Here is a 10,991-nt window from a genome sequence, read left to right as displayed (position 1 = left end):
ACATGATTTTTCAATTCAATTATTTTTTAAATATTTAGTTATTGGTTTAATGATCAATTTAATTGAAACTGTATAAAAAGTATACAATTAATGTTTTATATATTTAATTAATTATATATGTATTAGAATTATTACATATTTTAAAATTGTCTTTTTTTTACACATATTTGGGTATTTAAATATAGATTATTTGTAAACACAATTTTTTTTTTTAAATAATTAGCAAATAATGTGAACAGAATTGTAATATTATATAATTATTGTATATCATCTTAAGTATTTGTTATATGAATATAGTTTTTCAATTCAATTATTTTTTTATATTTATTTATTGGTTTGATTATCAATTTAATTGAAACTGTATAAAAATATAAATGGAATGTTTTATATATGTATTATATGTATTATGTATTATGTATTATAATCATTAAATAATTAATTTTTTTTACACACATTTGGTAATTTAAATATAGATTATTCGTAAACATAAAGTTTTTTTTTTAATAATTAGCAAATATTGTGAACATAATTGTAATTTTATATAATTATTGTATATCATCTTTAGTATTTGTTATATGTATATATTTTTTAATTATATAATTTTTTTTACATGTATTTATTGGTTTAATTATCAATTTAATTGAAGTTGTATAACAAGTATACATTTAATGTTTTATATATTTAATTAATAATGTATGAAGGGACAAACAGTAGAAAATGGATGGATGTATTATAATTATTACATAATTTAAAATTGTCCTTTTTTTACACTTACAACTGTTTTTGTGCTTTAACTAACTTAAATGCTAAATTTGTTTTAAAGAGACAATTTTATGTTTAGTTGTGTTTCTTTTATAAGCTCAATATAATGTATTAATTATACATGTATTATAATTATTATATAATTTAACAATTGCATTTATTTGCAAATTTTTGTGAGTAAAAATGTGGATTATATTTTAACCTTTTTGGTTTTATTTAATAACTATAATTGTTTAAAAAACACACTATTTGGGATTTATTTAGATATTGTGTTTATTGTAAGAAGTAATAAAATACACAAATAAATCAATAAGAATAAAATATTGCAATCAACTAATACTGTATATATGTTTGTCATGGTATAAAACACAATTATTACTGTATTATACAATATCATATAGTACTAAATTAAGGCATCAGACATTTAAAATGAATTAGACACAAAAAAAATTCAAAAGTCTACTAATTACTAATCCAGGGGTGGTACTCAAGGCCCACATTGGGTTAAAATAATTTGGCCAAACTATCTAATCGTGTGTGTGGGTGAGTGTGTGTGTGTGTGTTTGTTTATATATATATATACATATATATATATATATATATATATATATATATATATATATATATATATATATATATATATATATATATATATATATATATATATATATATAGCCAAAAGTTTGGACACACCTTCTCATTCAATGCGTTTTCTTTATTTTCATGACTATGTATATTGTAGAAGCTAAATGCATCAAAACTATGAATAAACACATGTGGAGTTATGTACTTAACAAAAAACGGTGAAATAACTGAAAACATATTTTATATTCTAGTATCTTCAAAATAGACACCCTTTGCTCTGATTACTGTTTTGCACACTAGTGGCATTCTCTCAATGAGCTTCCAGCACACATGTGAAGTGAAAACCATTTCAGGTGACTACCTCTTGAAGAAGGTGTGTCCAAAACGTTTGGCCTGTACTATATATATATATATATATATATATATATATATATATATATATATATATATATATATATATATATATATATATATATATATATATATATATATATATATATATATATATATATATATATATATATATATATATATATATATATATATATATATATATATATATATATTCTTTTTGAGGCTCATAAAGCAATATTTTTTGACTAAAGCATCAGTTACAACATTTTATCATATAAGTATACTAAGGTTAACTTCTTTTTACACTTGTATGACCGTTAAGAATACTATAAAATGACACAAAATATTGCCTGTAAAGCAAATAAAGGTTGCGTGGTAGTTGGAGCTTGATCCTGGAAATGACAATTTCAATGATTTCTCATGGGAAAATGTGTGAACTACTATAGACCTCACAATAATGACAACATCTCTGAGGGCAGTACACAGAAGGTGGCATTGACATGACAGTAAAATCCCTTTTTTTGCAGCGTGTAAATCAAAACAATGTTTCATATAATTGCACAATGAGTGCTATAGACAGTAAACACTTTTAATTTAAGCCCCCCTCTAATGAAGGGTCAACGTGCATCTAGAAGATAACAGCGGGGGGTTGCCATTTCCTGGACAGACAGAAAACAGGAAATAGTGGTCAGCATTCCACAGATGCCACACAGCCAGACGCACTCCATCCTCCTTTTAATACTTATGTGACCGCATGACTTAAATAATGACTGTGGGTGTTCCTAATGCTGTGGCCACTCAGAAAAGTATTGATTTTGGCAAGGACTCTAAATTGAGCATGTCATGATTACTTTGTTCTTATGAACTATATAGCAAAATAAAAACGTATACCATCAGTTGGAAAATGCATGCATTACTCATGTTAACCGGCAGGGGTCAGTGTGACGACATTACAGTTATTTGAGCCAAAATGAAATACTGCAAAGCCAAATATATATATAATTTAAATATCAAGTGATTAAGCTGAAATGTTATTTTAATTAATTTAACTGTTTAAATAAATCCTATAAAACGAATTACAGTACTAATTATTTATTCTATGACTCATATATTGAATAATGTATCCATTTCGTGGCCTGTTTAATTATAGAATTACATTTACATTCATTTGTATTTTTTTTTAAAACATAAAATGCATTATTTAACAGCGTTTTAAATATTAATTCAATTATGTATATGTGGAAAAGGCATTACTAATAATGACATAAGCCCTACCTAGACCCATTACAAACACAAAACCCAAAACCAGTGAAGTTGGCACGTTGTGTAAATCGTAAATAAAAACAGAATACAATGATTTGCAAATCCTTTTCAACCTATATTCAGTTGAATAGACTGCAAAGACAAGATACTTAATGTTTGAACTGGTAATGTTGTTAATTTTTGCAAATATTAGCTCATTTGGAATTTGATGCCTGCAACATGTTTCAAAAAAGCTGGCACAAGTGGCAAAAAAGACTGAGAAAGTTGAGGAATGCTCATCAAACACTTATTTGGAACATCCCACAGGTGAACAGGCTAATTGGGAACAGGTGGATGCCATGATTGGGTATAAAAGCAGCTTCCATGAAATGCTCAGTCATTCACAAACAAGGATGGGGAGAGGGTCACCACTTTGTGAACAAATGCGTGAGCAAATTGTCCAACAGTTTAAGAACAACATTTCTCAACCAGCTATTGCAAGGAATTTAGGGATTTCACCATCTACGGTCCGTAATATCATCAAAAGGTTTAGAGAATCTGGAGAAATCACTGCACATAAGCGGCAAGGCTGAAAACTAACATTGACGGTGACCTTCGATCCCTCAGGCGGTACTGCATCAAATAGCAACATCAGTGTGTAAAGGATATCACCACATGGGCTCAGGAACACTTCAGAAAAGCACTGTCAGTAACTACAGTTGGTCCCTACATCTGTAAGTGCAAGTTAAAACTTTACTATGCAAAGCAAAAGTCATTTATCAACAACACCCAGAAATGCCGCTGGCTTTGCTGGGCCTGAGCTCATCTAAGATGGACTGATGCAGAGTGGAAAAGTGTTCTGTGGTCTGACGAGTCCACATTTCAAATTGTTTTTGGAAACTGTGGACGTCGTGTCCTCCGGACCAAAGAGGAAAAGAACCATCCAGATTGTTATAGGCGCAAAGTTGAAAAGCCAGCATCTGTGATGGTATGGGGGTGTATTAGTGCCCAAGGCATGGGTAACCTACCCATGTGTGAAGGCACCATTAATGCTGAAATGTACATACAGGTTTTGGAGCAACATATGTTGCCATCCAAGCAACGTCTTTTTCATGGACGCCCCTGCTTATTTCAGCGACAATGCCAAGCCACATTCTGCACATGTTACAACAGCGTGGCTTTGTAGTAAAAGAGTGCGGGTACCAGACTGGCCTGCCTGTAGTCCAGACCTGTCTCCCATTGAAAATGTGTGGTGCATTATGAAGCCTAAAATACAACAACGGAGACCCCGGACTGTTGAACAACTTAAGCTGTACATCAAGCAAGAATGGGAAAGAATTCCTCCTGATAGCTTCAAAAATTGGTCTCCTCAGTTCCCAAACGTTTACTGAGTGTTGTTTATTTACCATTTACACAACATGCCAACCTCAGTTCCCAAACGTTTACTGAGTGTTGTTTATTTACCATTTACACAACATGCCAACTTCACTGGTTTTGGGTTTTGTACTTAATATCTGTTATATTGCTATTACATCATTACAAAATCAACAAATCTAATGACTTTTATACAGTGCTGTAAATGTAATGATGGTTTACAAGAAGCAACATTGAGTGATGAGTTTCTTAAAATACTTTATTTTTGCAACTGAACAAAATATAAAATATCCTTATATATACAAAACAGTTGGTCTTCTTTTCGGACATGTTTTAAAGAGACATAAATTATATGTTTCACATTGCATGTTTGAAATAAACGTACACCATAACCATAATCCTTTCAACTATTTACTGTAGAAAGAAACACAGGCCCTTCTGACGTTAACTACTTTAAAAAACAAGGAATGAGCGAAGGTCTTGCATTTAGAATCTGTCAGTGAAGCCCATTTATTGACACAAACACAAGGATCAGTCATTTTTGGCTCTGTTCTCTCGGCGTGTTTTTCGCTTGAGTTGCAGTGTCTTCAGCTCGACCATGGTGGAGAAGGTCCTGTACACCCACACCATCTGTAGACAACACGGTTTTTTTTAAACACACTTAATGTGAGACAAAGTGTTAAAAGGATAGTATTACTCACCACAATGATAACTGCATTGAAGAGAAGCGGAATAGAGAAGACAAGCGATATGAACATTCCCGTGGAATCAAAGTACTGGAATTGGGAAAAAGACCTGCAATAGACGAGTGTCTGATTATACATGAACACAAAAACACACACAGGATTGTGTGCATTAAACACATGGTGGGAATATCACAAACTTACCTCCAGTTCATGGCTGCCAGCTCGTTCAAATATTCAGCACTGTACACCAAGGCAACTGTGGTGACATATCAGCTAATAAGTCACAGAAATGGCCAGGCCATGACATTAAGAACACCTGCACATTATGCAAATTCCAGCCTATGTTAAATGTTAAATGATAAATGGGTTATACTTGTATAGCGCTTTTCTACCTTCAAGGTACTCAAAGCGCTTTGACAGTATTTCCACATTTACCCATTCACACACACATTCACACACTGATGGCGGGAGCTGCCATGCAAGGCGCTAACCAGCAGCCATCAGAGGCAAATGGTGAAGTGTCTTGCCCAAGGACACAACGGACGTGACTAGGAAGGTAGAAGGTGGGAATTGAACCCCAGTAACCAGCAACACTCCGATTGCTGGCACAGCCACTCTACCAACTTCGCCACGCCCATGTTAAGATAATGATGATAGTGGTTGCAGTTTACAGCATTGTATCGTAATGAGAGATTCGCCCCTATGTTTATATTGTATGTTATTTATATTTCTTACATTCATATTTTCTTTGGAAAAAGTAAATATCATCATGGTGCAGGCGGGTATTCCAGAAAGCATGTCGGTCCACCTTTTGCAGCTATTACAGCTTCAACTCTTCTGGGAAGGCTGTCCACAAGGTTGCAGAGTATGTTTATAGGAATTTTCGACCATTCTTCCAAATGCGCATTGGTGAGGTTCCCACATCTGCGGTCCCCTCCAAGGTTTCTCAATTGTTCCCATTGGTTTTAGTTTTTTCTTGCCCTGATGTGGGATCTGAGTCGAGGATGTCGTTGTGGCTTGTGCAGCCCTTTGAGACATTTGTGATTAAGGGATATATAAATAAACTTTGAATCACAAGACTACTTCATCGCTACAGGCCTGTTTCATGAGGGGTTCCCTCAATCATCAGGAGATTATTTTTTTTTTTTAAATCTCCTGATGATTGAGGGAACTCCTCATGAAACAGGCCTGTAGCGATGAAGTAGTCTGGTGGTTTTTTTCCACACATACATATATTGCGCTTTACCACGGTATTGAGCACTATTTTTTTGGATACTCTAATTAAGACATACATATACATACATACATATATATATATATATATATATACATACATATATATACACACATATATATATATACACATATATATATATATACACATATATATATATACACACATATATATATATATATACATATATGTCTACACCAGTCAATGATATTTACTTTGCATTGACTTTACATGTGAAATATAATTATTGATATTATTTTCAGCTGTCTCCATGTGTTTTTTTTCAGGTTGGACTGCACCTAAATTAAAATGAGACAACAATCCTCTGCCTTTTTCCCCCCCCCCGTGGGCTAATAAGGAAATGTGATTAAACGTTAAATCAATAAACTATTACATTTCAACTTAAGAATTGACTCTGGTAGTAATTGTCTGTCACTTCAGTCTAATATTATTTTACTGTATTACTTTTATTTCAAGTAAGTGTTCATACTCGCCTTTTCTATGGAAGTAGAATTGTCTCACATCAACTTATATATAGCAATATGATATTGATACATATGCATATATTAATAAATATACAAATACAAATTTGATATACAAATAAATATTTTATATTAACAAACACATATTTGTTCATATATTTTTTAGATTTGAAAAGATATAAAAATAAAAATGTGACATACAAATAAATCAAGAATTTGTATAAATAAACATGTATTTGTAAATATATTTTTGAGATTTGAATATAAATATGCTTGATTTTGTATTTGTATTGAATTTGCATATGTGGCTTTCTTTTTTGCTTTTGTGTCAATGAGACATTCCTCCCAAAAACCAGGTGCACAAAAAAATGTGACCTACACACTCCCCTGAATAACCAGCAGAGGGCACTGCAGCCAGAGCGGTCTGGGTCACAGAGCATTTTCTGCATTATATGCAAAATGCCCGGAGTTCTCTGCACAAAAACAATCCGCGTCTTTACAGGGACAACGCACAATGGGTCTGAGATAGCTAACATTAGCGTTGTATTAGCTAATGCTAATTCATCCAGTTAATCTGAAAGACCGTGCTAGCTGCTTATTTTACTGTATCAATGCCGTTTAATGACTTTGTCCTGATGTAGATACTGATCTCTTATCAGTGCAATGTGTGTCAAATCATGCCAAAAGTCATGACGTAATATGACCCTCCCTGGTGTGCCTCTGATTGGCTCGCCAGTGTCTGACCATGTCTGCACGCTCAGGCTGCAGTGCCCTCTGCTGGTTGTTCAGGGAAGTGTGTAGGTCACATTTATTTGTGCATCTGGTTTGTGGGAGGAATGTCTCATCGACACAAAAGCAAAAAAGCGATCCACATATGCAAATTCAATACAAATACAAATACAAAATCAAGCATATTTATATTCAAATCTCAAAAATATATGAACAAATACATGTTTATTTGAGTGAGGGAAGAGTGGATCGTGAGATCGACTGGTGAATCGACAGGTGGATCGGTGCGGCGTCTTCAGTAATGCGGACGCTGTATCGATCCGCTGTGGTGAAGAAGGAGCTGAGCCGGAAGGCAAAGCTCTCAATTTACCGGTCGATCTACGTTCCCATCCTATGGTCATGAGCTTTGGGTTATGACCGAAAGTACAAGATCATGGGTACAAGCGGCTGAGATGAGTTTCCTCAGCCGGGTGGCGGGGCTCTCCCTTAGAGATAGGGTGAGAAGCTCTGCCATCCGGGAGGAGCTCAAAGTAAAGCCGCTGCTCCTCCACATCGAGAGGAGCCAGATGAGGTGGTTCGGGCATCTGGTCAGGATGCCACCCGAACGCCTCCCTGGGGAGGTGTTTAGGGCATGTCCGACCAGTAAGAGGCCACGGGGAAGACCCAGGACACGTTGGGAAGACTATGTCTCCCGGCTGGCCTGGGAACGCCTCTGGATTCTCTGGGAAGAGGGAAGTCTGGGCTACCCTGCTTAGGCTGCTGACCCCGCGATCTGACCTCGGATAAGCGGAAGAAGATGGATGGACGGACGTTTATTTATACAAATTCTTCATTTATTTGTATGTCACATATTTATATTTATAAATTTTATTTGTATATATTTTCAAGTCTCAAAAATATATTTACAAATACGCGTTTATTTATACGAATGATTTATATATTTTTATATCACATTTGTATTTGTATATTTATTAATATATGGATATGTATTAATATCATTTTCATATATATAAGTTGATGTGAGACAATTCTACTTCCATACTTTTCTATCCACAGTTGCTATGCTGAATGGTGGAATCATTCATTGATCATGGATTTTTATTATGGTCTTAGCTCATAGTCAACATACTCGGGATACTGATCTAACTCAGATCAGCTGTTTAGGACCAGACACTGAAAAGTTCCCCATCCGCAGGTAAAGGTCAAAAGGCAACTATTGCGTTCCATTCCGTAGAACATATTTTGCCCAGACTGCCTTTTCAATAAAAGGACCACAACTATGGAACTCTCTACCTGACACTTTGAAAGGTATACCTGCACTTGTCACTTTCAAAAAACAAACAAAATTGTGGCTAGTTGAGAAACAATCATGTTCCCATGTTTAGTTTTTACTAATTTTTACTAATTGGTTTTTATCTAGTCTGCACTTTGTCTGTGTTATTATTATTATTGTTTTTTATCTAGTTTGCACTTTGTCTGTATTGATTGATTGATTGATTGAGACTTTTATTAGTAGGTTGCACAGTGAAGTACATATTACGTGCAATTGACCACTAAATGGTAACACCCGAATAAGTTTTTCAACTTGTTGAAGTCGGGGTCCACTTAAATTGATTCATGATACAGATATATACTATCATCATAATACAGTCATCACACAAGATAATCACATTGAATTATTTACAATCCGGGGGGGGGGGGGGGGGTTAGGTTTGGTTGATTATCATCAGTCATCAACAATTGAAAACAGAGAAATGGATTAGAAATTATTACTATTATCATTATTATCGACTCATCTTTGCCTTATTCTTTCTTTTTCCCATTTTAATGATGTTGGATCTGTGTTGTTGTTGTTAGGGACAAGTGTTGTAAATTAGCTTTGGCTACAAACACTATGATGCATACATTGGATAACTGTTTCAGATGTCTATGTTTCTGTATCTGTCCCTATTTAAAATAAACCTTTATATATAAATCAACCCAGGCCTTGAGTTGAAATTCAGAGTTTGTTGAACCTCCCACCTGGAATGCCCCCAGCACATTACAACCAACACAACAATTGTTTTTCACTTACCTATGAAGAGGAAGTGGCAAATCTGAGCTCTGTAATACTTGCACGTCAACACAGTCAGGCACAGACACATACAGTGGAACACTAAACAGCCAATAAGCCAGGGCTCTGACCACTGCACCTAAAACAGACAAAAATGTAAATGATAAAACTAAATGTATTGTGTGGAGTAGCGATGCGCCACGCTTTACTCCTAGCATGCTAGCATGTTCAATTGGGCGACAGAGTTGAACTTACAGACAAGAGGAAAGTCCATATTGACGTAATTCTTAAATTGCTGAAGCCGTCAATAGGCACGGAACTAATGTTGAGAGGTTTTGGGGTCACCATGTTCACTAAAAACACGGAAAAGTTCGCTCAGTAAAGACTGTAGCGTAGCAGTGTAGCATGTCAACAAAGCAAGACCGCGGAAACGATCTACCGCGCAGGCGCATGACAGTGACGTCACAAGCAAGCGCCATTGAGACCATGGCATAAATTAAGAATGATACCAGAGTATTACGGTGGCAGAGGGGTTAGTGCGTCTGCTTTCTGTGTGGAGTTTGCATGTCCTCCCTGTGACTGCGTGGGTTCCCTCCGGGTACTCCGGCTTCCTCCCACCTCCAAAGACATGCACCTGGGATAGGTTGATTGGCAACACTAAATTGGCCCTAGTGTGTGAATGTGAGTGTGAATGTTGTCTGTCTATCTGTGTCCGCCCTGTGATGAGGTGGCGACTTGTCCAGGGTGTACCCCGCCTTCCGCCCGATTGTAGCTGAGATAGGCTCCAGCGCACCCCGCGACCCCGAAGGGAATAAGCGGTAGAAGATGGATGGATGGACCAGAGTATTAGTATAGACGGCCACTGAATGTTTTAGGTCCGTGTACCTTCTGTCATTGTATTTCCAATTCTGAAACGCAAATCGAAAAACAAAATTAGGGCCGTTTTTGTATTATATTATGGCAGATTTTAAAACAAACAAAAAATAGTTGATTTCCTTTTATGGATTTTTAGTTTTCCAGATAAACAAAAAAATCGAATATATGTTCATTCAAAATGCCAAAATGCTTGTTTATCTGTGTGATGAAAAATTGAACCGGAAGCAGTATTTTAAGGTCCGTGTACTTTCCGTTTATTCTATTTCCAATTCCTAAATGCAAATCAAAAACACATTTCGGGTCATTTTTTCTATTTTTATTTCTGAAACAAAAGTTGGACAACTATTTAATGACACTTTCTTAAAACGACAATAAGACTCCTGCTGAACAAAGATGTTAGCATTATGCTAAAAACATGCTAAACGCAAAGGAAAATCCAAAATACTGCTTTCGGTTCAATTTGTCATCACACAGATAAAGAAGCATTTTTGCATTTTGTATAAACATAAATTAGATTTTTGTGTTTATCTGTAAAAATAAAAATCCATAAAGACAACATCACAAAATCCAATTTTATGGCAGTATTTTAATGAAAATCAACCCTTTTTTGTGTG

At 34.9% G+C, this 10,991-nt stretch overlaps 1 protein-coding gene across 1 annotated transcript; it reads right to left on the bottom strand.

Moving 5' to 3' along the window:
• Positions 1-4,558: 4,558 nt before the first annotated feature.
• Positions 4,559-10,019, bottom strand: LOC133648491 (transmembrane protein 18-like). Its single transcript, XM_062044651.1, has 5 exons — positions 9,757-10,019; positions 9,523-9,640; positions 5,205-5,259; positions 5,019-5,112; positions 4,559-4,947 (listed from the first exon to the last, which is right to left on the bottom strand). Exons 1-5 carry the CDS (start codon positions 9,847-9,849, stop codon positions 4,849-4,851), a joined length of 459 nt encoding a protein of 152 aa, XP_061900635.1. The 5' UTR covers positions 9,850-10,019; the 3' UTR covers positions 4,559-4,848.
• Between the last annotated feature and the right edge of the window lie 972 nt (positions 10,020-10,991).

The sequence above is a fragment of the Entelurus aequoreus genome, linkage group LG04, assembly GCF_033978785.1.
Source record: "Entelurus aequoreus isolate RoL-2023_Sb linkage group LG04, RoL_Eaeq_v1.1, whole genome shotgun sequence".
Taxonomy (NCBI): Eukaryota; Metazoa; Chordata; class Actinopteri; order Syngnathiformes; family Syngnathidae; genus Entelurus; species Entelurus aequoreus.
This window is presented reverse-complemented; position numbering and strand designations above follow the sequence as displayed.